At 40.8% G+C, this 27,696-nt stretch overlaps 1 protein-coding gene across 1 annotated transcript in view; it reads left to right on the forward strand.

Annotated features, from left to right (window-relative positions):
• The first annotated feature begins 23,726 nt into the window (after nucleotides 1–23,726).
• LOC104477581 (orofacial cleft 1 candidate gene 1 protein homolog) overlaps nucleotides 23,727–27,696 on the forward strand; it is a 31,765-nt gene continuing 27,795 nt past the window's right edge. Inside the window, exon 1 of the mRNA XM_010117733.2 lies at nucleotides 23,727–23,738. Within this exon, the coding sequence (XP_010116035.2) occupies nucleotides 23,727–23,738 (12 nt within the window). The remainder of the gene's footprint in view (nucleotides 23,739–27,696) is intronic.

The following is a 27,696-nucleotide window of genomic DNA, read 5'->3' on the forward strand; positions in this document are numbered from 1 at the left end:
GAGCCAGTTCTATGTATAGAGCTCTGTGAACCTGCACTGAAGCGTCTTTCCTCTGCCTCAGGTATTGTGCTTGTCTCTGTTCTCCATCTCCAATATGGGGTCAGAAAACACCACCACCGTGCTCCCTCCTTCTTTTAGTTCAGTTAAAAATATTTTGGGCAGTGCCTATCTCTTCCAGAGTGGTGTGCCCAAAACTTCCTGGCACAGACGTTAACACACATGGCTTCTCTGGGCAGGCTTGTCAGATACGTATACTATAACTCTTGAGTTGACCTAAAGCTAATAGGGTGAGCAGCAGAATTTTGGGGTTTCCTTTGTGTAAACTCTGGCTTTTGTGTCATGCAGTCTCTCTTTGGTGCGTGGTAACTCAATGAAATGGCAATTCTTAGAATTAGACACTCTAAACAAAAGACTCGTTTTTAAATAACCAAACCCAGCAATCGCAAAGAATGTAGCTTTTGAAAAAAGTCTTGTTTCCTTGAATCACATTTTCCTGCTAGTCCTCATCCCTTTATTGATGACAGATAGAAAAGGCTGTTGCTTGTGTTAGTTGTAAACTTCCCTTTGTCAGAGCCCTTTCCACCATCTGTCATTGCATAACTGTATGTTCCCAGGTTTGTAGCTCTAATGTGTTTTTGCTGTTTTGTGTACAGTACGTTACAAGTTATAAAAGCTTGAGTAAATAATTCATGTAAAAACCTTTGTAAATATTGTCAAACTGTGGAATAAATGATTTATGAAGAGGTCTCTTGGCTCAGCCTAGCAGCTTTATTACTGAACTTGTTTTGTAAACAACCTCCTCCCCCCGCCCTGTATTTTTTCCATCAAGTGACTTTGTGTAAATTCTATTGCTAAGCACTACTTAGACGCATTTCAATCACCATAAATAATGCAATATCAGCACTTTAACCACCTGGGGACTCCATTCAGAAGTCAACCAAAGGTGTAGTTTGTGAAAGACCCTTAAGGGAACATGTTTTCAATGCGTGTAGAACCGCATGCTTCCCATTGCTTTCATTGCTGATTGTATTTGCTGGAGATGGCTCCTCCTCAGCTGGAAGATAGCTTTCTGGTAGACCCTAGGTTTGCACAGAGCTGGTACATGTGCTTCATTTCATGTCCTGTGGATGTTTTCCAAATATGGAGATTGATCAGGACCTAAGGTTATGAAAGGTGGTGCTGAAAAAAACACTTGATTTTCCTTCTAGCTTTTTAATAAAGTGTTGTCTGAGTGGTCAGAGGAAAAGTAATCAGGAACACTTGTGTAAATGAATAATATGACTTTGCTTTGATGTATTCATGAGCCCCTTGTTAGCCTTCTGAAAACACAGCTGAAAATGAAATGTTTCTTCAATAATGTTAGCAAAATGGGAAAATGCAAATGGGAAAATATGTTACATCTGAGTCCTTATGGGCAGGCATAATTTTGTGGCTACATGTGCTTGTTCTGAGTTTGTTCTGTGAAATACAGGCACACTTGGCAGGTATCAAACCATTAGTGAACAACTCCAGTGATCATGATGCTGGAAGCTGTGAACAATCCATGCTGTCACATTGACTCAGAATTTGAGCTAAGGCTTGAGTCTTGAAGTTTCTGAATGTCCATATTGGTTATAAGATGATTTTCGTGCTGGCTGCTGTATAGAGTGAGCAAATCTATTTTCCAGACATTGCTGGAGACAGCATGTCAAAGTGAACCTGTGGTAGGTAGGATGAATGTGGGCTGTCCTGGGTATCCTGGCTCTGCAGACTCAAACGTGGAAGACAGCATGGCTATTGGCCAGGATGGGCACAGCCAACTCATCTTCTGCTCAAGGGTGACATGATGTTGGGGGTTGGACTAGATGACCTTTAAAGGTTCCTTCCAACCCTAACTATTCTATGATTCTATGTGCAATTGTTCTGTCCACGTAGGTGAAGCAACAGTTACAGAATAAGCTTTGCAAGCGTAAGGATGGGAGGCAACTGGAGGGCATAGTAAGAGTTTAAGTGATCCCAGGATTTGGTGGACTCTCTAAGGAAGTAGAGCAAACAGATTATGATGGAGCTGCTCTCCTTGGCATGCCAAGACATCTCCTCACCACTCGCCCCACCTTGCTTGGCTCTTAAGCTCTATGGAAATGAACAATTCACTAGAAGTTCCATGCCCAGAGAGCTCCTGTTTATTTTTCTTGACCGGTTTTCTGTGCAATAGGTGCAATTAATCCAGCATAAATGAACAGAATTTCTTCAAACATGTGACCTCAACAGCAGATATCACCAGACACTCATTGAATGGAAATGCTGTTTTCAGAGTTAACTGCTTTGAAGTGACTTTGTGCCAAGCTGGTTTGAACAGCTTTGGAAAGGTGCTTCCAAAGATTTCTAGCTCTCTGGGAAAGGGAAAAATAATTAATTATCTTCATAATATTCTGTCTGATATCAAAGCTATCCAGAAATTAAGAAGTGCTGTTTTCTGATTGTAGAGATGACTTTTTTTTTTACTTGATCTTAAAAAAAGGATTTGACCATTTCTTGGTGAGTTACATATGTTCAGGGTCTAAGGAGCAGAGCAACCAAGCTATCTGTGGCTTAAGAACAAAAAGTAGACTTCAAGAAAGAAACCTGTTGGAAAACTTTGTAACGGGTTTGGGGCGTTTCTGCATGTCTGATCTAGTGATGAAACAACTTCTCTGACTTTTTAACCCTTATACAAAGAGGATGGTAGCGTCCCAGTTGTAAATGTAATTGAGTGCATGAGAAAGAAGTAGCCAATAATGGCAGCATTCGATCATGTAGAGTCGATGAAAGAAGAAATAATGGTGTGCCCTCTACGAGTTATTACTGGTAGTTTCCATAAAAGTTAAGTAAATGAAATCTGAGGCTCAATTAAACCACATCTTGTCTTTCTTCTTGTGTGCCCAGGACAATACATTGTTTGCTGTGAATAGGCCACCCGAGGACTGGTCATGTGTTTTGGTAGAAATCATAGTTTTGTCAAACAAAGCGAAAGACATAATTATAGCCTTTTTATATTAAAAAAATCAATTATTATTGTGCATTTCCAATTCAAAATGTGTGAAACAGTTGTCATTAGAAGTTTAAAAGCATGAAAACAGCAAAATGCTAGAGAATTTGTTCTGTAAAAAACTCGTCCTGATTTGGCTCAGTATCAATGGGGAAACAGGGATTCCTCCTGTGGTGCTGCCCCTCCTCCTTTTTTTTTTTTTTTTTTTTTTTTTTAATTTTTATTTTTTGAAGGGTAGGGGGTGAGGGAAGTTGGGAAGTTGGTGTCCTTTCCCCCTCCTGACCCCCAAATGAGAAAATCCTAAAAGTCACTGTCTTTGTCACAACAGTTATGGCCACAGAACAAAGAAAGTAACTCTTGAAGCTGTAATTAGTTATAGTGCAAAATATGTGGTGCCGAGCCACGAACATCACTGGTGTTAGGATGTATATTCCTTGGGTGTATGAAGTCTAGCTAGCATAATGTTCAATACCTGTGAAATATAATAGATGGATATAGATTGAGAAGGGAGTACATGCTGTTTTTAGTGAGTTGGTGGGATTCTCTACAGTGAGGGTGGGGTGAGGGGATGATGACCCAATAAAAAAAACTTTAAAAGATCACATTGTAGCCTCAATAAGCCTGGACATAAGACCCTTTGAAATTTGCTTTTCTCTTTATGGTATGCATGCACAGGTATTAGTTGTTGTTTTCAGATCCAAGATAATTGTAATCAAAGGTTTTGTTCTGGATGCTCTGAGGAAAACTTCTGTTTATCTTTCATGTTAGTTACTGTAAAGCTTTCTTCTCTTCTGGTGGTGCTTCTCCTGTTAAACTCTGTGAGCTGCAGGTTGGACCTTGGAGACTGATCTCTGCTCCAGAATGCTTTGTGATACCATGACCTTCAGTGTAACCCACTCTAACTGTGGAGATACTCTGTGTGTTGTTATCTTGATGCTGTTGTGCCCTGTGGTCACCTTTGCTGTTAGATATCTGTGGAGACTGGAAAAGAATTAATACTTTAAACTATACCTAAGTTTCCTGGCTGTTCCCAGTGCTCCTTGGCTGATGGGCTTGCCAACCTCACCTTTGCTGGTCTGCTTTTCCATGTTACAACGATGGAGCTGGTTGTAGGTTACAGATGGAAAGGGACTTGCAGGTGCCTGTGCCGCTCTGCTGACATCGGGACCTGTCTTAGTCTGGTGACCTTTGCATCCTGGGCTTGGACTGAGAGACGCTTTTTGTATCTCTTTGCTGTGAAATAGAGATGAATTCTGTATGAACTAGGAGAAATGGCTCTTTATCTGCACTTCTGTTGAGGTTGTTTAAGCCCAAATCTATTAGCTTCTGCAGTGAAACTACAGCTGGTGCTCTTGTGAGGAGAAAAATACGGAGAAAACTTCTTTACTTTGGATGAAAATAAGATCTCTGTGCTTACCAACTATGCAGACTGAGGCATTGCATTGTTTGGGTGCAATCCTCACTTCTCAGGGCTTATATACATAACTAAGTCCTGTACTACTGCCTCCTTTTGGACTTTGTTGTGTTTCCTCTCAAACTGTTTTGTTTTTATGTCATTGTAGCATCTAAAGCCTCAGACAGGGGCCAGCAATCCCGCATGAGAAGGGCAGTACACAGTAACAAGCCTTCTCTAATCCCAAGCATTTACAGACTAAGTGTTAGAAAAGAGGCAATATATGAACAAGGATCAAGAAAAGAACACAGGGAAAAAAGTCACTTAGTAGGTATGGCACATCAGTAACCCAGTCTGGGACTAGATTTTTAACATGCATTACAGCAATACAAGGTTTAGTAATATACTATTGCTATTGTATCTTTTTCTGAATTGTACTGCATGTCTGCTGGGCTATTAAAATCCTCATCTTTGAGACGATAGGCTATATATTTTTTGACTGACTGGTGAAAAACAACATGGAAGCTTAGGGAAATACAAGACTAATCTGTGTCGCTTTTTCATTTTCCAAATATTTGTCTGGATCGAACAGGACCCCTGAATTTCGAGTAGATGCCTTTATTAGAGAGGAATCACAAGTGAGCTGATTGGAGCAGTGTATCACACATGGTTAAGTCCTCCGGGGAAGGCCTGCTGCTGCAAACACCACTGGACTTCATCTCCTCCCCTGCAGTGGGGAGCAAAGTTGCAGTGATGCAATGCTGTGCCAGACACTTTCAGCTGCAAACTTACAAAAGTTCAGCGAAATATGAAGATGTTATAGAGCATCTTACAGGGTGTGCAGTATCAGCAGGTGCTGGCAGTGGACTGTGGCAGAAAGTTAAAGCTTTTTCCCTGGCACATTTCCCCCGATTTGGGAACCCCGAGGGAAAGTGCTAGCAGGGATTGAGCATCCTTCACTGTGCCGATAAGCTGCCACAAGAAAGCATGTTACAATGGTGGTGTGTTTCAGCATTATACAACAACTAGGTGTACCCATGGTAAAATATAACCAGGACTATATATAATAGCTCATGTTCTGTAACTGCAGGTGGCTCACTCTTTTCTAAGGAGAGAAAGTCAATGTAACCACCTCCCGTGGCTGGCCGAAGAGCACGCCTTTGCAGGTCTCACCTGCTGCTCCTCACTTAGCACTCGATAAAAGTCTCCCCTCTTGCAAGGAACCAAGAAACATCTTTCTGTCACTGCTAATTCCGTGTGCCAGCTGGATGGACATTGCAGGAGGTTTTCATCATGCTGCTCATCAACGACTTCTACTTTGTGACGCAAATATTTTCTCACTGTCAAACCCTCTGGGAGAAATTATCTGTAATTAGTTCATTCTCTGTAGGTTATCCAGATAGCACTACTATCAAACAGTGTATCACGTTTATTTCCCAACTAGCAGTAATTATTGTTGAGAGAAAAATAACAAAAGCTTTTAGACCCAGTTTCCCCCTCTCCTAGGTGTGGGGTGGTGGTTTAACACTGTTTTCTTTACCAGGTTGTTTGTCAGATCTGGTTTTGGAGAAGAGAACTCTGTGGAGGAGCCAGAAACTGGAGAGGTTTCTAGTGCTGACAGATTCGCTCTGGCACCTGATGCGTGCCAGCAGCCATCTCATCGCGGGGACCTGGACGTCACTGTCACCATAGAGACAGCAACGAGGATTTGGTTTCAAAAGGTGAAGAGAAGCTGGGAATTAGGAAGGTAAGGCTGGGTCTGTCTCTCGCCATCATTTTAAAATACTTCATGAGGATCATGTTTGAAAGGATGCCACAGTAGAGGGATACTCTACTGTATATTTATACACATGTGTAGATATGTGCATATAAATATACCTATATACATGCATATTCACATTAACTATTTTGAATAGACTTGGATGCAAAAGAACCTAATGGAGGCTTTTAAAAGACTTTGCTAGCATTCTGCTTGCACTCCTCCAATTAATTTTTTTACAGATAGTGTAAAACAAGACTTGAGTTCTTTTTAAATTTTATTTTAAGAAGTCATAAAATATTCACTACCTCAAGATTTTATCTGTTTTGCATAGAAGCTGAGTGAGCTGTGGTGAGTTGTTTCTGACCCTTTTCATGGTCTTCTGCTGTGCTTTAGTAATGGTATGAATGTAAAGGAACGGCGAACGTTGGCAGGCAAAATAGGGGTCAGCCATAAGTTATTGTTTAATCACACGAGACTTTTAAAGCCTGTGTGTATATTGGTCCAGAACAGCTTGCAAATAATCCCTCTCTGTTCATTTTTACATCAGCAGGTAAAACCACCCCTCCTGATGGCTTACCCCATCACTTGCAGATATAACCTCAGTGATGCACAAACTTGTTTGAACTTCGGTTCGTGCACTTATAATCCCCAGCAAGGTGCTGACCCCAGAAGGATATTTCTCGTATCTTGAAAGCAAATAAGAACTTCATGAGTATGGCTCTGAGAGGAGGCGAGTGGTAGAAAGGAGAAATCCACCCAGCAAAGCAACAGATGAACTATTAATGAGTAGCAGTAGAAGGCTTATAGAGACTGATAAAAGACGTTGTCTACAAGGCTGTGCAGTGCTGAATGAGGAGAGGAAAGGGATGGATGCTTGTTTCTGATCTTGGGCCAGGGATGCTCAGCAGAGCCCTCGAGCTCCTCTCGTCTCTGCCCAGCCTGCTGCAGCTCCAGCAGAGTGGCTGGAGCACAGCGGGTTTTTTAACCACGACACACTCCTTGCCTTGACAGCTGGAGGAAGTCTGGCATGGGAGCCAAATCTATTGGCTTTGTGTCAGCTCTGGGGTATCTTTCCTGTTTTGGGAATTCCCCAGTGGGGAGGTACCACTGCTGTTTGGAGCAGAGCTCAAATCTCAGCCCCTGGGGCTGTCCACTCTGGGAGAGGGTTCTGGCAGGGATACATGTTTTTTTTTGCTATTTCTAGGTCTCTTTGATTTTACAAATAACTAAGTGACAAGTGAAATTTTGGTATTTACCCTATGGCAGAATTTTCCATGGGGATGTTTGCATGTGTACGTAATGACATTTGTATTTATTATTCCTACTACTGTCGTCACTCACACGTTTTCTGCAAACACAGAACAAAAGGCAGCTCCCTTTGCAGTAAGCTTATGGTTCAACTGCTGTGTAAAGACAGCAGAGGACACAGAGAGTGCCTGGGGGGCACAAGGAAACCCTGAGATAACATTGCTTGGGCTGCTGTTGTCAAACCTCTCTAAACCATGATAGTATGTGTATGCTTGATGCTAATATAAGAGACAAACAGGGTGCATGTGAAGAACAGAATTCTCTATTTACATGCGGCTGGGGTTTGCATTTTTGGGGATACCATTGTTGGGACATGCAGCTAGCTGACTGACTTCCGTAACAAACTGCATTTTGAACTGGTTTTGTCTGATGACTACCGCAGGATCTTGTCTACCCAGATTTTAGTCATTCACCTTGAGTTCTGTTTCAGGAACCTTCTGACCAAATTGATCTTTGGTATCGATATGAAAATCCGTGCTGGTGAACTTTCAGGTTTGACTCACTTTCTGGGATCAGCCTATGTCTCAGTTATAAGACACTCTCTTCATTAATCATTTGATCGTGCTTTTTAGGGAGAACAGAAACTGTGATTACGTTAGATTCAGGGTTCATTCAGTTCAGTTCCCTTTCTCCCATGGTAGTAGTCTCCAGCTGTTTCGGAGAAAAGAAAAAGAAATTCTATATTAGGTAGGAAGGAGATAATCTGTCATTCTCTCTAAGCTCTAATAGAAACTTAGTTTCAGTATTTAAAAAAAAAATAATGTTTTAATTAATGTAACACATGAGAACATTCCTAGGCATGCAGTTATCCTGTCTGTTTTGAAATCCTGTTAATTTTTTTTTTCTGTTTTTATGACATCCTTTGGCAAGTGGTTTTCAACTTAACCTTCTCCCTGAAAGTATTTCTTCTTGACTTTCGACTTGTCCCCCTCCACTTTGTTGTACTTGAAGAAGCAGATAGCATTGAAGACAAGCAACTTTTTGATGTGTAGCTCTGGGTTATCCAGCATTTTGCATGCTTGCTTGATGCTTGCTTGATGCTTTCTTCAACAGACAAACCATTCTTTGAGGAATTGATTACCAATTGAAATTACTACAAAGCCAGATGTCAAGAGAGGAGTTGGATTCCAACAGTATCTAGGGGATCTGATCTGAAAGATTTTACTTACACAGAAGCCACTTTTGAGGGACAGCAGAAGCAGAAGGAGTGGACAGAAAGCTATGCTTGATGGTCAGCCTAGAGCCCTGCTCTTGGCACATTCCATCAGTTGCTTCTCTACTATAGGGGCTCCTTAGATGCTGCTCTGGTTGCTCAGCCCCTACAATCTACTCTTGCCATGGAACATGCATGCTTTATCTGCTGGGGGAGAATGAGAAACAACACCTGTTCTAACAAGCACCACCTTTTTTCCAGTTCTGTTGTTTATTAGCGGTGTGGGTAATATAATTCCTCTGTTATATATAATTCTTCTCCTATAATACTTCACACTTGACTGCCCATGTGAAGTGGTCAAGACTTGCATCTGGAAATTATGCAGTAACAAGATTTCTTTTTTTTTTTTCTTCCTCACTACAGCAGGAATATTTATTTGTACCAGGTTTATGCTACAGTCAACCAGATGGTACAAGAAGTAAAGCAACTTCAGCTATCTTCCTTATAGTGTTATTCTGTGATATTGTAACTTCTTTGTAAGATTTCCTGAGGTTTTCTTTGTCTCAGGCTGTTAAGATTGGCTGCAGTTGTGTGTGTTTTTGGAGGATAAGGTCATACCTGTCTGAAATCATGCTATCGTGTTTGTTGACTTATAGATAATTTACTGACTTGTGTTGAAAAGACACGCAAAAAACAATGTGAAAGGGATGCTGGGCATGATTTCAGAATATAGAGGTGCTTACTCGCTGTAAGCATCTTTGTTGATCATAGTGTTCATTACCCAAAGTTAGATAATGCTGTCTTTCTACACACTTCTATATGCTAGGTTCTTCCAATTGCTTCTAAGTTAAGTCTTTCATCTTTCACGTGACCCTTCAGATACTTACAGGGTCTGTTTATTTTCACCTACATTAATTCTATAAGAGAATGAATTTTCACCTACATTCATTCTATAAGAATGAGATAAAAGAACTGTTATGAGTGCTTAGTGCTATAGTGAGGGTATACAATAACTTTTTGCACGAATCAGTGATCTTTGGGGGGGAGTTTGAGAGAGTGGAAACCTCGCTGTGCTGTTGACGTTTCTCTTAGATCAGCCCCCAGTCAGCAAGGATAAATTTGCAGGCAATCCAGCCAGGATTTTTCTATGGCATAAAGGGAATGATGAGGAACTCTAAGCTTTGAACAGATGACTCAGTGCTGCTGATGCTGAGTTAGACCTAACACTGTACCCATTGCAGAGGCACGCAGTCCACACCCGATTTCATCCTCTGCCCACACACAAATGTGTCATCTATCTGTGCATGACTGAAGTGCTCATATCAGACACACTTACCTGCCAAAATTGTGGGAACCGTTCTAAAAGGTTATTATCTTCTTCCGGCTTTGCAAGTATTTCTCTCCTCTTTGATCATTCTGTTCCCTCTTTGGTTCTGTTCTATCTTCTAGGGGGTCCACCAGTGTGTGTACGTCTGTATGGGAGAACTGTATTTGCAGAGCCATTTGTGAGTCATGTCAGTCTAAGGAAAACTAGCGGGAAGGACTTACTAAGCTAAAAAAAATGTATGGAATAGAAATGGATCATCTTGCTTATTTTGGATAAAGATATTGTCTCTTAATGCCAAGTATTCCATTCAAAGATTAGTTTGGATTAGTGGAATTGATAAAGGCGTATGCTCTTTATTTCCATGAATATCAGAGGATTAAAACATGGCCTTATCTGGCATCCCATCCTTATGCAAGTCATGCTAGAATCAGTTTAATTCTATGAAACTTAGCGCTGTGAAATTCATTCACCTTCACCACGCTGGGTAAAAGAGGCTGTGAATTCATTCAACTACTAGGAAAAGTGACTTTCCAATCTGAAGATATATGAACACGTGTCTTATGGTTTTATAGCAAACTTTCAGATGTATTAGAGATGTAACCTTCAAGGGCCTCACTCAGGACTTGAGTGTATGCATGTGTATATCTCTGAGACGATGAACTTTAAGCAAGGTTCTCTGTGGTTTCTTACAGGTTTGCTCTTTTTTTTTTTTTTTTTTTTTTTGAAAGTGTAAGGCCTCAAACCATCTTTTAGAGCACAGGACATTCAGAGCTTCCTCAGGCAAAGTATAATGAGAATTTGTCTAGAAAGAAAGGTGGAAGCTAAGACATGGTTCATGAGAAGAAGGTGGCTTCTAAGCCACCCTCACCAGAAGGCAAAGAGGAGACATGATCTCCTGGCTGAGAAGAGTTGCTCTAGGTCCTGTTGACAGGCCAGTTGCTTCCTAACGCTGAACAGTCTGGAGCTAGAGGAAAGGGATTTCTCCTGTGGAGCTGGAGAAAGAAGGGAATAGAAACAGAGGGAAAATCAGTTTCCCTATCTTCCTTTCTCCCTCAGAGGACTGGGGATTTATGTCTTCTGAGGAAGGGATACATTGGAGGCACAGTAGAAGATCAAGGTTTAGGGCAGCTATGATGAAATTTATCTTGGTTCACTCTCCTTTGACCGCCAGTCCCAAGAATTGCCGATGTGAACAGAAACCAGAAAATTTCAGAGTCCTACTTCTGAACCGAGTCATGGCTGAGTCACATCCTGCATTACCTGACATTGCACAAACGATCCAGAGAAAATGGCATCATGTGACTCCTCTATGGTAATTTAAATGAGAAGGATGGTTGCTGGCATGCATTTCTCAACATGCGGTACAGCAAAATACTTTTCTGCAGAACTGTCAGCAAAGGCCGGTGCAGAACAAAGGAGGCACAGGCATTAATCTGGGATAATGATGGACAAGAGGTGGCAGGAGGAGCTGAGAAGATTTGAGTCTTGTAACTTGTGACAATTTTTACTGGAAAGCCAGGAGTGCAAGTTTGACTAGTTCCCAAATGAGTCTGAATTATCTGGGTAGTATTTAAGAAGGAACTTAGAATATTAATGGCAGCAATACAAAGGAAAAGAGGAAGATCTTTATCAGTCATGTTTTATTTTGTTTTTCTTTAAATTTTATATATAAAAATATTTAAATATAACTGTGTAAGCACACATCATGCTGTGTTGTTAGTATCTGAATTATTAAGACACAGTTACATGGGAACAGGAGCAAGTAGGAGTGGAGCATTTAATTCCACAAGGTCTGCAAATGCAGACAGAGGTTTGGATCAACACGGTGTGCAGTGTTGGCTGCCAGGTTTCAGCCTGGGACTACTGCTACCACCAGCCTGCAATGTTTGGGATTTGAAGTACACTCTTTCCTAGGGTAACAATTGCTGGGAGAAACTGTGTTTAAATAAAAAGTTTTCCCCCACGAATCAGAGACTTATTCCCTGTGGGTATAGGATGATGTAGCTCTACTGAAAAATGTGAGTAACAACTTATGGAGGCTGAAGACCTGGCACAAGACCCCTGTTAACATCCACCCTTTTTTCTCCCATCACCCACATCAGTTTCATGTAAGAACAGGCAAGTAAACTTCTGGTATAAAGCCCTATCTGATTAGGTTTCACATGGCCTTCTTCTTCTATATCAATGATCATGGCAAACTGTTTCACACCAATGCCCGATTTCTCAATTTCCTCCACCGCTCTTTTCAAGTATCCTTGTGCTATATAAAGCATCTGCTAGTGTTTAGTAACTTTCTGCACCTGTAGTGCTATTGGTTTAGGACACTGCAGTAGATTTTCCTCACCTGGGCATGTTAAGATACAAACTGTGCCCCTGGGCTGAGTGCTGGAAAGTATTCAGTACATTCAGTAGCACCATTTGCAGATGGTGTGAAGGAAGTTGCTCTCGAGGCATCTTGTCAGCGTCAAGGCTCAACATTCATGGTCCAAGCTGAAGCAAATTCTTTGACACCCTGATATGAAACCAGCCTGTCCCTGTTATCTGTGTGCCAAAGGAAACCATTTCTTAGTTGAAGAATAGGATATGAAGTGTAAACTTCACTTTGAGACTCATGTGATTACCTTGCGTGTTTTCAGGAGAAGGGAGATTGTGTGTTCCTGGTCAGCTTGCACCCAGATGTCAGCATATGGGTTGAGATTTCTTTTTGAAGAATGCCATACAGGTTCACTCTTGGTTGAAACTGAAGCAATGGCTGCATCTTGCTGAAACTCCTTAGATTATTTCCCTTCTCACCTCAAATTTAACTTCTAAAAATGCCTTTCCCCCTAGTGCAGGAAAGCCATTGCCCAAATAGCTGTGCCCAGGCGCAGCGATGGCCGAGCATGGGACAGCTCATCTCCCATGTCAGCCTGACTGTGCCAGGGCAGAGCTCGGTGTCGTTTCCTGCACTGCCAAAGGAGCTTCCCTTCCAGTGAACAGCTTTGGTGCTTTTCCTGGTGGCTACTCCAAAATCCAGTCTCTGACTTAGGCAGAGCACACTCTAAGGGTTTGAAACAGGTGCCCTGGTTTGGCCAGCTTGACCCAGCCTTTCTCAACTTGTATGCCCATATCTTTGTGGTTTAGCTTGGAGACTTGTCCAAGATTACACAATAAACCCAAAGCAAAGCCAAGAACTGAATCTAAGTTTTTTGGGTCCTGAAACCTACCTCCTTCCTACGTTTTTTCTCTATAGGGGTGAGGAGGGGAAGAAAAGTTAGTGCTTTTAACACACTGAATATCTGCATATGCTTTGTTGTGGGTTATGTGGTGTAGTGAATCTGGATCTGTCTTTTTGTTAAGATGAATCCATCTTTGAACTTGATATTAAAGACTATGAAGAGGTTATAAGACTGGTAAGAGGAGAAAACAACTCTTTTGAAAAATATTATGCCTATTGTTTTTGCAGATGGGATGATCAAGAGGACTCTTGGTTCTGATCTGTCCTCTTGTTTTTCTATGCTGTTGTTGTAAACAGCTGATGGAAAAAAGGAACCAATACAGTAAAGTGTCATTGTTAGCATCATAAACCCACCACTTTAAAGACTTGGTGTATTTTAACTTCATCCAAAAGTCTGGACTACAGAATCTCTAGCCTAATACCATAAATAGGTCTGGTTTATTGACATTAAACAATGTATTTAGGGTAGGAATAAAGTACTAAGAAGTTTATAGCATGCAACTGAGGGCCAGTACTCATGTGATATTTATTGCAATCTTGGATATATTGGCATGGTTTAACACAAGGGGAAGAAAAGAAGCCCTCAAAGTTAAAGGCAAATGCCCAGTCTTCCTTTTTATTCACATAAGCTGAACATCTAAAATATGTTCATCTGATGCAATTAAGTGGCTGAAGGAACTATGTATGACCAGGCAGTTAGAGAACAGGCTCCAAGTTAGTCTCAGCCCATAGTCCTGCAGTCATGCCATTGCAGAGGACATTTGAAATCTCACGGAGTCCTGCTGGATTTTGCTTGAGGAGTGGCTTGCCCACACACAGCTTACTGCAGCATAAACTCCTGTGAAGGGTCATGTTTTGTTTAACTTCCTTTGGTCATAATTAACTTGAACGCCCAACAACCAGTTGCGGGAAAACATGTGAAAGATCAATCAGCTTCACTCATTCAACAGATGAAGATATTTCCTAATCCAGCTCTCCAGTGCTCCAGAAGCATCTCCAAAAGCTCTTGAAAGACAAGATTTGACATTCTTAATTCAGATACTAAAAAAAAAAGGCCAAAAAAAAGGGGGGGGGGGAGAAAAAAAACAAAAGGGAAATTTTTTAGGCATTCTTTATGGATCTTAAGAAACAAGAAAAGGGAAGACTCCTTTCTTTTTCACCTTAGAGATCACCTTCAGGGAAGTGTGAAGTGTTAAAAGTAATTAACCAAAGGTTTAAACTTAACCTGTGGACATATAAGTAACTTCAAACTGAAATGTCATTAATTTGTATTTCACGAGAGTGAAGTGAAAAATGGAGTATTATTAATCCACACATTCTGAGACAAACAGCCACTTGCAACACTGCTTCCACTTGCAGCATGCTAGCTCTTAGCTAGGAAGAGCACATCACTGACCCAGGGCCTGGAAGAGGCATTGTAAGCAATATAATCTGCATTTTACTACTACTTCCTTTCTGTGAGGGCTCAGGTATGGAGAAAAAACATGGGGGTGGGTCACGTAGAACTGATGATCTGCTGAAGGTTTCTTCCAAGTTCTGATGTGACAAGGTATGCTGGAACTGTGCAGACTCACCCCCTTGCTCGCGTGTGGATCAGGGCTGTGTTTATCTTTCCAACAAGTTTCTGAAGTCTGAGGGAGAGATTGAAGCTAGAAGAGTTTAACATGACCTTATGCAAATTCTTGTTTAGTTTTGGTGTTAGCAGTTTAGGCAGTTAGTGAATTGACTTTACAGAGAAGGAAGTAAAACAGAGATGATTGTGTTTTGATATTTTTCATCTATATTTTCAGAAAAACCCACAAGAAAACATCAGCTAAAATATGAATGCAGTATAAGCGATGCTCGTCAATCACCTGTCCAACCTGAGACACACCCCTATGTGAGTGTTAGTACTTTACAAAGGTTACTTCTGCTCTTTCTACCACCTTTTCTGGATTTCCTGAGGTTTCTAGTTGTCCCTACATTTTGAACGGGACTTGTGTAGTACTGACAGCATGGTCTAAAATTTTTCGAAACCAATGGTAGTTTTCTCATTGATTCCAGTGGGCTCTGTGCCGCCTTTGACTTTTGCACCGCACCATGTACGGGCTGCAGTGGGATGGTCTGCAGTTGCAAAATCAGTCTGATCTAAAAAGTTACTGCTCATCAATAGCTGGAAGTTACTACTACTCTGCTGAGTTGTGGTAACTAACAGGGACCAATCCGTGACTCTTGTTGTGTGGGTGTGTAATAAACCAGGCCAGCATAGGTTTCCCTTGACAAGAAAGAGCAGTAGCAAACGGCCACTGGTAAGAGTTTTTAATCTGTCAATTACAATTTTTGGATTCAGTTAAATAGCTAACCACCTTGTCAATAAACAAACACAAATGAATTAATGGTAACAAGAAAGTGTATATTATAGCAGCACCCTATTTAACTCTGTGTTAAGTTTCCTGTTAATATTTGCATAAGGAAACTCTTTGTTTTTTAGGTTAGGAAAGAATCATGTTGAAATTTTAGATGGAAAAGAGCTCAATATTTGAGCTATGTCCAGTTTAATGGTTTTAGAGTGTGACTGATCTGCAGTATCTGAAACTTCTTTCACCTTCACCAAATGAGTAAGAATTCTCTCAAGTTGGTGAAATTACACCAGCCTGAAACTGCTGAAAATGATGTTAGAATGAGCTCCTTAAGTCCTTAATTTGGTATTTTGGGTGGAAGGGATGAAGGAAGGATGAAGGATCAGAAAAAATGAAGTGCAAGCATGCCTTTTTAGTTATGTAGAAATTTTTGCATGTTCTCTTACTACAAATGTTCTCAGTTGGGGGTGGGTTTACACATTAGTCTGCTGTATTCAGTAATTCATGCAGACGTAAAGAAGTGTGTGCATAAGTGTTTTTCAGGATCGAGACCTATAAATTACAGGCTTCCTTTTTGGTTATTCTTCCACTTATTATGTAATACATTTTTCAATTGTAATAATTGTTCAAACCAAATCCTAAATAGGCAATCAACTTGTAGACTGCAGTATCTTAAATGAGTAAATGACATGCTTTGTAGAGTTGCTTTTCAAACCCCTTCTCTGTAGTAGTGAAAAATGCAGTATTAAAAGCTATTTTTAGAGTTAACTTATGGGTGTGACCCAAGCTAGCAAAAGCTAAGAAAGCCAAAACTCACTTATTTTCCAACGAAGCAAGTGATGCTGGGAAAACAGCTTCTTCTGGCTCAGCTCAGCTGCTCATCAAGTGAAACTGGCTCTTTTGAGAGAGGGTATCAAAATGCCAGTATGCTATTAAAACCTCAAAAATCTTCACTGATATGTAAGACTTTTGCTTACCCTCTACAGAAAGGTAAATTTCCTGCCTATTTATTTCCACACCACCCCAATCCAAAACTGAACAACCAGCTGTGGGGCAGGAAGTGGTACCCAGGTGGGTGAGAAGGGACCAAGGGCTGCCCTGCTCTTCCCCAGACAGTGGGCAGGTGAGATGATGTGTAATGTGTAGGCATCCTCCTGAAGACAGGGGGACTGGACTGGTGGGTGTGGTAGTGTTTCTCCTTCCTGGTTCTATATCCTCAAGTCATTGCTGCTACCTTGGTGAAGTAGTCTCCCTCCCTCTTTTTTTTTTTTTTCCTTTTCTTTATTTTTTTTTAAGTTAAATTTTAATTAGCAATACATATTGCAATAGGAAAGTATTAGTAGCTTCTGTTCTAGCTGTCACAACATCAGTCAGTGTACTTTTCTGCTTTGTTCTGATGGTGGAGGAAAAATATTTTCAGATCCTTAGTTTACAGGGTTAGTGGTAAACTCTAACGTCATTAAGTGGTCTAGTTTCAGAATATGTTTTCTCTGATGGGAAAGCTTGCTTAAGGATCTTCTTTCTCCTTGCTGGAGTTCCTTGTGTCCCGGTTGTGGTGGTACAGCCACGTGCAGGACCAGTGAAGTGGTTTAAGGTAGATAATAGAAAAGAAAATTGTTTAGGGAACAGATATTTTTAACCCAGCTTAGATCTACAATAACTGCAGCCCAAAGAGACTGCAGTGAGCTGCAGCCCACACGCAGGAATGAATGGCTTGAGAGGAAGAGGGCAGAGAGCAGAAACTTAAGCTCCTTGGTCACCAAAGGAGAACGTGTTATGGAGTCACTGTTGACTCTTCTACTCTATCAGATGATATGGAAGTCATGCAGAAGTGTCTTGCTTTTACAACTACTCCATTGGTTAGAAACCAGCTTCGGGCATATTAAACACGCTGCCTATCGCAAATGCAGGAACGTGGCTGAAGTCATGTTTGACTATTCTTTGCCTGCTGAAGATCTCGAGGTGGCTGGTTTTTATGTGTAATAAATAAAACATCAGTAGCATCTATTCCAAAAGGAGATTTGGTTCAAAAATTCAAATCCCAGAGTAGAATTCCAATTGCTTGTTTTCTAAATGGAACAAAGAAACTTTGCACCTAGCCATGCTGGCCAAGGATACCCAGTTTAAAACATGCCAGGCATGATTTTCCTGCTGTTATTGGTTGAAAACTAATGGAAACCACTACAGACTTCAGGTTGTGTATGTCTGGGTCTTATCAGCTAACTGGATCTTAAAAATCAGGCTTCAGTTCTGTTTTACAATGAGTCAAAATATGTCTTTACACAATACCATTTCTAATTAGTAGTATGCAAACAGCGCTGTTAAGTCCCTGTCTGCTTTGTGTCACTTTCTTAATTGTAGACATCATTACCTCAGTTTCCCCTTATTTGTACTTGGTGGTTATGTCTCGTTAACAAGTACCTGATGGAGGAATGCACTCACTGGGTTGGATATATTTATATCTATATATTGTCAATGTCAGCTGGCATACAGAAGAACGTGAAGAGGAGTAATGTGAATGTATAAACAAATAGCCGATGTTGTTTCATGTTGACACATATATGACACTAATCCAGAAGCTCGTGCCAGAGGCAAGCGAAATATGTTTTGAACCACTAGAGATAGTCCTTCTGGGATTGCTTGTACGGTACGATTTCTGTCTCTCTGACTGAACAAAAACTCTTATGATCTATTAGCGACAGTATTGATATCTGAAGTGATATGTAAAAAGTGTTACTTTTACAAGATGCATTTTCCTATATTTTCCAGTGTATCCTTGTTTGCATTCTTGCTTAATTCAGAGAGAAGACCCTTTAACATGACATTTTTATACATGTATTTGAAATGTTAATCTGTAACTGACAAACAGCACAACTGACTTTTTCCTAGTGCAGATCAGATGTGCTATTTGCAGGGAAACTTTCTTGCAAAATGATGATTCAGTAACCATAGGCCGATTCTCTAAACTGCAAAGTATATAAACTGCAAAGTATATTTCTGATTGTTTGGCTTTTCTTTGTAGTAGTAGCAGAAACCAGAGAATGAATAGCAGAAGTTCATGAGGAAGTGCTAAAATCTATGGCTAATATAGCCAGTCACAAAATGAACTTACTCCCTGAAAATAAATTAGGGAGGAAACTCTGACACACATTTTGAAAGAAATTGAAGGTGTTGTCACTAAAGTTGTGCATGGTCAAAATGTATTATATTTGCTAACATATTTACTGACGGTAAGCATTTTCTGCCTGTCTAGACTTTTTATTTACCTTTGCATGTGGTGTCCTCTCAGATTTTACAGTATTGTTTTTGCACAAGCAATATAATTCACTGATTTTTGTCTTTAAAACATACATATTTTTTAGGATTTCATGTACAACCTGGTACTTCTAACTGACATGCTACTGTATTGTGGAGTCTGTGTTATCTAAGAATTACAAGTCACAAAAGCTTTTTGTATGAAAAGAACCTTTTTTTTTTTTTGCTGGATAAGGACTGGGATGTGGATGGGAAGGGAGAAGCAAGGACAGTGGCAGTGCTGAGGTTCCTGGTATGATGATGTTACATCCAAAGGGGTCGGCAGAAATCCACCATGGCTTGTAGAGTCAACAGAGGTAATGCAGAGTATTATTATGCCCGTTTTACAAGTGGAAAAGTGGATGACAGAGAGATTTAGATTTGACTGCGACCGTAAGGAATGTGATTTACTTACTGTGCTCAGTCCTCCGATCCTGCTGCCTGCTACCATCTTGATCTGAGCTATTTCTAAGCCTTGCGACGGGCAATTGTGCCAAGGGAAAAGCCTGGCAAGTGAAACTGGGAGCTTGTCACCCTGTTCTGGAAGGCCTTTTGTCTAGGCTGGGGCTGGTTTTGCTTTTCCTCCAGTACTGACTAGGGTGATGGCTGCTAAAAATTTCAGCACCCTCACACATGAGCCCTGGGACTTCATCAGGAGATGACAGTCCACAAGCTAGGCTCTGAAGCAGTATGATGAGTGTTTGTGTATGGTGCTTTCCATTTGGTGGGAAATGGGAATGTTAAAATGGTGGCACAAAAACTAAAACTCGGTATTTGCCACTTCCGCAGGAATTGCTAGCATGATGTAGTGTACCGGTTTTGGCCAAGATAGAGTTACATTTCTTCATAGTAGGTCATATGGGGTTGTGTTTTGGATTTGTGCCAGAAGTGTTGATAACAAAGAGACGTTTTAGCTATTGCTGAGCAGTGCTTACACAGTGTCAAGGCCATTTCTGTTTCTCACAGTGCCCTGCCAGCAAGTAGACTGGAGGTGCACAAGTTGGGAGGGGGATGAAGATGGGATAGCTGACCCCAACTGACCAAAGGGATATCCCGTACCACACAACGTAATAAAACTGGGGATGAAGGGTGTGGGTAAAGGTTGGCTGAGGCTGCCATTGCTTGGGGACTGACTGGGCATTGGTTAGTTGGTAGTGAGCAATTGTTTTCTTTTGCATCACTTGTTTTTCTTTTTGTTGTTGTTGTTGTTGTTGTTGTTTTTTTTCTGCCTTTAAAAAAAATACTAAACTGTCCTTATGTCAGCCCATGAGTTTTTGCACTTTCACCCTTCTGATTCTCCCCCTCATTCCACTGGAGGTGGGGTGAGTGAGCGACTGAGTGATGCTTAGCTGCCCACTGAGGTTTATCAGTAGAAAAATCATTTATCTATCTAGTTTTCCAAGCATATAGAAAAAGGCAAGGAACATCACAACCTATCAAACAAAGTAACTGAATGTGAGTTTAATTTTAAGTGTGTTAATGATCTTTAGAAAAGCATGTTTGCAGTAAACTCCTTACTTTTTAAATTAAAAAAAAAAAGAGAAAGGATAGAAAGGATACTTTGAAGGACCTACTCCCAAAGTTGGTGATTAAAGAAGGATAAGCACAGAGCTTGTGGCTTCAACGGTCAGTCCTGCTGAATTTAAGTGACTGATGGATTCTCTCCACCAGAGGTGCAATTTTCCCCTGAAGAAATACTTCTTAAAGACTAATGCTGGCTAGCTGGTATTTATGAGAGAGTCCAAAGGGAATTACAAGTACGTTGTTAGGGTTATCATTTACTCAGTGGTTTCTGCTAATATTGTAGCACAGAGATCCCACAGCACTTCTTCTTAGCATGTGATAAATTGTATACAGGGTGAAGGTGAGAAAGGAGTGCGGGCAGCTACTGTGATGACAGACTGTAGCTTTGCTACTCCTTCTATAAACCCGCTATTTCACCGCCAGCGATCACCAGCACCTTAGCTGTCCCCAGCGTTGCTCTCCTTGGCCCGTGATAACACGTGTGCATTTGGGAGTGCTTTAAGGAGGTGCTGGGTACATGGCTACAAACAGGGCAGTTTTTCTTCTGCATGCCAGCATGGCAAGAACAGTACATTTTACGGCTACATTTGCAAGACCCTTATTGTATACTGATTCTTCACGCAGCCCAACAGATTTCCAGGAGCTGATATGGCATAAAATATCAAGTAGTGCGAGAAAGAGAGACCTCAGCCTGCTCCAGTGGAAAGGTGTGGTGTTTTGATCTCTCCCACATCTGTGACTGGTGACAGGAGCTGGTCAATACAGTTGTGGTGCTATGAGAGTTTTTTGTTGCATCTCTCTCTAATTCCTCTTTTACTAGATTAAAAATAGATTTACATTACAGAAAGCTATTCAGATATCTTGCATATTTAATGTACCTTCCTCAGTTATTCCTATTACGGAAAGAAAAATCATAATTGGGGCAAAAATGAAAAAAAAAAAGCATAATTGGGGGAAAAATTGGGGGAAAAAAAGGAGAAAGGGAAAGTATCCAGTTTAAGAACTTCTAAGTGGTTGTTTTGCTTTGGCATTTTGCTATAAATGTATTCTAAAATAATGGAAAGCCACTCCTAAATAATGGAAAACATTACATCAGCTGGGTATGAAATAAAGTATCTGCTGGGCTTTATATTGTTTTTTGATTGATGGAAAAATCACATATTTTGGTTTTGCTGTACTCTTTCAGGACTACAAGCCAGTTTAATGCTAATGATTCAGCTGCTATCCCTCTAAAGGAAATAGGCTGATGAGGTTAATTAAAGCCACGGTTAACATCAGTTAATTCAGTGTTGGGTGTGTTGCTTGATTGGTATTAAAAAGAAAAAAGGAAAAGCAATGCCTATCACCTTCATTTCAAAAAAACACCAGTGTCCCCCACCCAAACAAACAAACAAATTCCCCAGAAAACACAAATAAAAGGAAGTTCCTGAACTCTAAGAAAATCACTGTTAAGGCACTAGTGTTATTAATATCTCATCTGAACTAATTGTTTATACATCTTTGCCTTTGCTTTCCTAATTTGGTCAATTGCATTCTTTAAGATGAGACTCCAGGTCTTCGCATTAATGTTGGGATTTTGAGACTATTGTGGTTTTGAAAGTCCTTATTGCTGCATCTTTGGCTCCTCTTCAATGAGCAGATGTTGACCATGGATGAAAATGTTGAATTTACAGCTTACATCATTGTCAGTTCTTTCTGATGGCAACTTCTTGTGATTCTGCTTTGAAAAGGAAAGGAGCTATTGCAAATTTTTATTGTCTTTGGTTCATATAGGTTCTTCTTTTTGGCTGATCCTGTTTGAGTCACAACAAGTGCCATGCCATTGGGCTCAAAACTAGTTACCTGTTGTGTTTAGTGGACGTGTAATCAGATTAGAGTAGCAGCTGGAAAAGTGATGCAGATACTACCTTTGCCTGGAAAACCCATCCCAGATTTTGAAATTGGGCCTCTGAGGCTGCTTTCAGAGACATATGATGACTAGATACGTAACCCGATCCTGCCTGTGTGATCTTAGTAGGGCTTTATTTTCAATATCGCAGAGTGCTATGGAGCAGAGGAGTTTGGGCAAGATTTCTCCAACAGCCACGGGCTATGGTGCAGGGATTGTTTGGGCAGAGCTGGCAACAGGAGGAGCAGGAATTGCCAGAATCACAGCCCCTGACATCACTATTATGGCCTTGGCACCCCAAGGAGGGCACCGAAATTGAGGAGTGATGGCAAAGGTCAGCAGACTCTCAACGTCAGCAAAGCCTGGGCAAAAGCTTGGTCCTTCATTCATTACTGAGCTACCAGAGTGACAATGCAGCCTTTTTCCACAGAGAATTTGTGGCCTCATCCACTGTCCATTGTATTGATTTCAATGAAACTTAAGCACATACTTAGAATTAAGCACTTCTTTGCCTGATGCCCTCAGGAGAGAGAGTTTCCTCAACTGGGGCCAAACATGTACTTTGTACAGGGCATCTTCTGACCCAGAAGGTCAATTAAAGCTTCTGAGGGACTCTGAAGGGATATTTTTAATTGTTCAAAGTCTTGTTTTGTTTTCAGGCTCTGCAAAATAATCTGAATGTGTGTTTGTATAAATGCATAAGGGAAAAGCTGGCAAAGGAAAGAAGCTTGTTATTCATTGCGGTTCAGGTCCTGCGACTGCAGAGTCAGACTGAATTTTGCCATTGACTTCAGCGAGTGCAGGGGCAATCCGTCTAGCCATTCTGAATGAATACATTTTTTTCCCACATAGAGACAAAAGTAGCTGGTCTGAAATCAAGGCATTTTTACTGATGTGGTATAGAACTTGTAATTTTATTGTATGTTTGCTTAATTGTTACAAGCTCAGAGTAGAGGACAATTTTCATCATTCTAATGGAAATCTGAGCACAGGGAGCAAGGCACATGTGGGACCCACCTAAATGCTGGATCACAGAAGCATTTCTGAGCCTGGGATTCCTGAACTGTAATCTTCAAGTTAGGTGTATTCCACAGCAAACTCTGCCTTGTTTTAGTAGTTTTCATCTGGAACTATCTACTTCTGGGCTTGTTCCACTCAAAACCACATCTTTGTTAGTGTTACTTCATCTGAGTTCAAACTTTGTTTTTCTTGTTCATCTTTGTTAGCTGGTTTTTTTTTTAACGTGATCTAATGCAAAGTTTTTTTTTCAAAAAGATGAAGTAAAGGAACAGCTCTGTATCCTCCCTCTGCTCTTTGGCAAGGCAGGAGCAGGGACTGCAGCAGGAAATGACCCCCCCATCTTGGCAGGTTTCTGGGCTGGTGCTCTGTAAGTCTGTGTGTTAAACCTAAGGATATTAATGACTGCGTGCAGGCTGAAAATTCAGATGCACTCCCTCTCCTTTGTTGCAGGAGGAAGCATTTTCTGCTGCAGGTCTGAGAAAGGGCAGGCTGGCATGGAGAAAGAGGTAAGTGAAGGAAAAATCATGCTTTAAAATTGAAAAATTAAAGGGGCTATTCCTAGCATTGCTATTTCATAATATTATTTGTAGTGTGATGGGAGGGAAATCAGTAGACGTGTAGGCTCCTTTATATCATTGACAAGTCAAGGGTATGATTAACGAGAGTACCAGACAATGTAATGGTAGGAGAAAGCCCAGAGAAGTTAAACAAAAGTGCCTTCAGAATTTCGAGAATTCCCATGATCCATAGTAGGACCTCATTGTGCTTGTCTACTGTTTCTATTTTTGATTAGATTTATAAACACAGCACCACATATTTTCATGTGGCTCATAGCCCCAGGGCAAAGCGAGATTGACTGCGCTGAAACTGTGACGCTTGTGAATTTCGGGCAAGGGATAGAGTGAAATAAGTAGTGTAATTGTTTTTGTGGAGTGACCGTGGGACCTCCTCTGTTCTGAATTACACATGGTTCAACCCTTTGACCTAACCAACCTTGGCAGTGCCTGGTAGATCTCCTAAAGCTGTGCTGAAAGGTCCTATCAGTGACATGTTGGAACATTATCTGTCATGTGAGATGTGTGCCAACAACCATATTAAACTACATTAATTACTAGTGTGGCCATGTTTGTGACAATCTCAACTTCATTTAACCCATCATCATGTTAGTTATTGTTTAAACAGGAAGTACAAATGGGGACAATTTATGAAATCAAAATGCAGCACCAATGTTTTCTCTAATAAGTTGTATGTTTTACTTTGTTTTATTTCCCTTCTATTTTTTTTTTCACCAGCACTTTTATTCTTGTCATCAGCTCTGTAGCTTGAGTTTTTTGAGGACTTTTCGATCTTAAGAGCAAGCAAGAAAAAGACTACTTCTTAGTAACTAAATTAATATGCCAGTGAAATTGTTGTTTTCTTTCAATGCAATTGTAAATGATACCACAGTTGACTGAAAGCACCATGCTTGTTTTCTAGCAAGAAGCAAACATGCTAAGGTAGTTTAGGTAAGGCTGAAAGATCACATGTGGGTTATTTGCTTGATGTACACCTTCACTGCTTTACACTCCAGCTGGTGCATCTCTGCATGGCAATACTTGCACGCTTCTCCATCAGGAGCGAAGCATGCATTTATTTTTAATTCTCAGAGAACAATTTTCTCAGAGGCTTGGCCCTGTAGGTAACAAAGCGTACTGTGAGTCCTCAAAAGGCAACCCAGTATGTAGACATTCAAAGAGATTCTTTGCACGTGGTCTTTTCTGAAACAATTCTGAATTTTATGAGGGAAGAGGCAAAAGCTCTCCCCCATGCGCCTGCATGGGCAGTGTACAGGTTCAATCACACCCAGCTGTGGCCAGTATTGTATTAGACTGAACACATGGACTTACGTCTTTCACCTACACACTGAGCTGCTCTTTTTCGACAAGTCTTTTCCCCTAGCCTCATTCTCTACCTAGAACAGGCTTAAATGAAGCGGGTATTTATTTATTTATTTTTAAATTGCTGTGGAGTCAGCTAAAAAATACGTTTGACCCTACTAAGTGTCATTCTCATTAGCAATGAAGAGTTTGCTCTGTGCAAAATCTAACACACAGTGCTTAAAGCAGACAGGTGCAAATTACAAGCTGTTTCTCTTTGGCTGCCATCCCTTAAATAGACAAAGTAATAGGCTAGGAGGAGGGAAAAAGTTCCAGCTCCAGCTGCATAAAGGAAAGCCTTAACGGGGACTTAGCAGCTGGTTGCAAGAATTAAACACTGTAAATATCAACTAACGCATTTGTGTGTGTGCGTTCACAGAGGAATATCTTTTTACTAAGGCTCCGTCCTTTGAAAAATGTGCTCTGCTTTATGTTGAAAGGCTAATGCTCTCGCTGAAGTGAATGAGAACAGAAGCCAACATACCTGTTCCTGTTTACCATCATTACACTCCTTAGAGCATTTCAGGCATTATTAGGTTCTTGGAGCCCTACCAGATTGACAATATTTCCAGCTACTTCTCTTTTGGCTGTATTCAAACAAGGCCACAAAGGAAAAAAAACAAACAAACAAACAAAAAAACCCCCAACAACAACAAAAACCCCCAACAACACAACCAACCCACAAACAGAACCATAGATGAATCTGCTGAGCTAGTTTGCTGATGTTAGAAACAGTTGTTCATATTAGGAACACCTAATTTAATTTCATGAAAGAGACATAACATGCCAGTATGTGTATGAATCTAAGGTATGCATTTCCTAAAAGGAACTAAAACTCTGTCATTCCAAAGTTGCTCTTCTTTTTGACTTCCAGCTTGCATGGGGACTGCTGTCTGGAAGCAGTAACTTTAACTTTAACTCTAAGGCTGCTGATGAGGTCTGTCTGTGTGATCTTCGTAAGCAGATAAGGGTAGGGAGACAGCTCAGAGCAGAGCTTGTTTACAGCAGGACAGAAGAAAACAGCTAGACATAAATGAGGGCTGACGGTTTCATGAAGCACAATTGTTTGATCACAGATTCAATATGACTGCCCTGAACTGAGCGATGATCCGTACAGTATGCAAAATTCACTTTCTTGCTGGTCTGTGCCCACCAGCCTTCCAGCAGCTTTCCCAGAGCCCCTCAGCCACGGCTTTGAGTGGAACCAGAGCTGAACGCAGCATTGTTGTACCCAATTCCTTTTGACAACAATCACATTCTTTTAAAAACTTCATAGGTTTTAGTTGTCACTGGTTATAAATGAAGGTTTTTTCCCTTGCCGCTGCTGCTGCTGCTGTTGCAGTGCTCGCTGCTCTCCTGCAGACCCGAGTATGATGGGTTCTGGTTCTCCTGGTTTTCCTTTGTTTCAATTGGTATTGGAAAGCAGGCGGTGCGTTTTAATGATGATGGCATGCAAAAAGGCATTTAAAGGTTTAGGTCACTTTTTGAATTACACGGTGATTAGTCTGTGCTGTGGCCAGACACTTCTTACTGCCCTGCCCTTTGCCATAATGTAGCGTGCTGAAGGTAAAAAGGCAATTTGAGAAAAAAAAGTTAAAAGGCAACACTTTTTGTTTTTCACCAGCTGTGGTGGAGCTCTGAGAGAGGATGAATTGCTATCAGCAGCAGCATCACCCTTTAAACTTGACTTTGCAAACAAAGGGCATCCACTTCCCATGTGTTGGTTATGGATAGACAGGTCTGATGTGCATTGTTTGTGGATGCACCTCCACTGCAGGTGTAAACCAGCACAGCCTTGAGTTCTGGCTTCAAGTTGTGTAACTTTGCTTTTTTTTTTTGTAGGAATACTTTTTTTTTGATGTTTATTTTTGGGTAATGATCTATAATTAGAATGGCAGCTTTCTGTACGAGTGTGCGTTCATGTGCATTTGTCTAGGTATGCTCACACAACTGGACTTTGCCTGCAAATACGGCAAGTGGTCACTGAAAGAGTTTTATTTAATTTGCTATTGGAAACCTAAGTTTTGCAGGTATATGTGAACTGATTGAAGAACAATTGCTTTAGATATAAATTTGCATAAATACTTACATTAACTAGTAGTGACTAATGATAAAATGAATATAAAATGCCACTGGATAATTTCCTGCCTGTTCTCTGGTGAGAAGGCAAAAGTATCAAAAGGGTAGGGGGGCTTGGGAAGGAAACCTAAAATGAATGGGAGGGGGCAGGCAAGAGTGTAATTTACACTCCTTAAAAGTGCTCAGATATAGAAGAGAGAAAGATAAAGAAGTTGGCTGGAGATAGGTATAAAAGGAAAGTGTCTTCTAATTTCCTCTGAAGCACAAAGTGACAAGAACATGTGTTGATTACACAAAGACCACCACCAAAATACTCCCTTATTCAGTTATGTTGAGAAGTAACCCTGAAGAATTCCTCTCTGGTGTTGAAAATCAGGTGTTACCTTCATTCTAAAAGTATGAACGAATACAAAGCACTTTTTAAAAACCTAATGACACTAAGGGACAAGGGCATCACTGCTTTTGAAGT

The sequence above is a fragment of the Chlamydotis macqueenii genome, chromosome 2 (genome assembly GCF_036417535.1).
Source record: "Chlamydotis macqueenii isolate bChlMac1 chromosome 2, bChlMac1.mat, whole genome shotgun sequence".
Lineage (NCBI taxonomy): Eukaryota > Metazoa > Chordata > Aves > Otidiformes > Otididae > Chlamydotis > Chlamydotis macqueenii.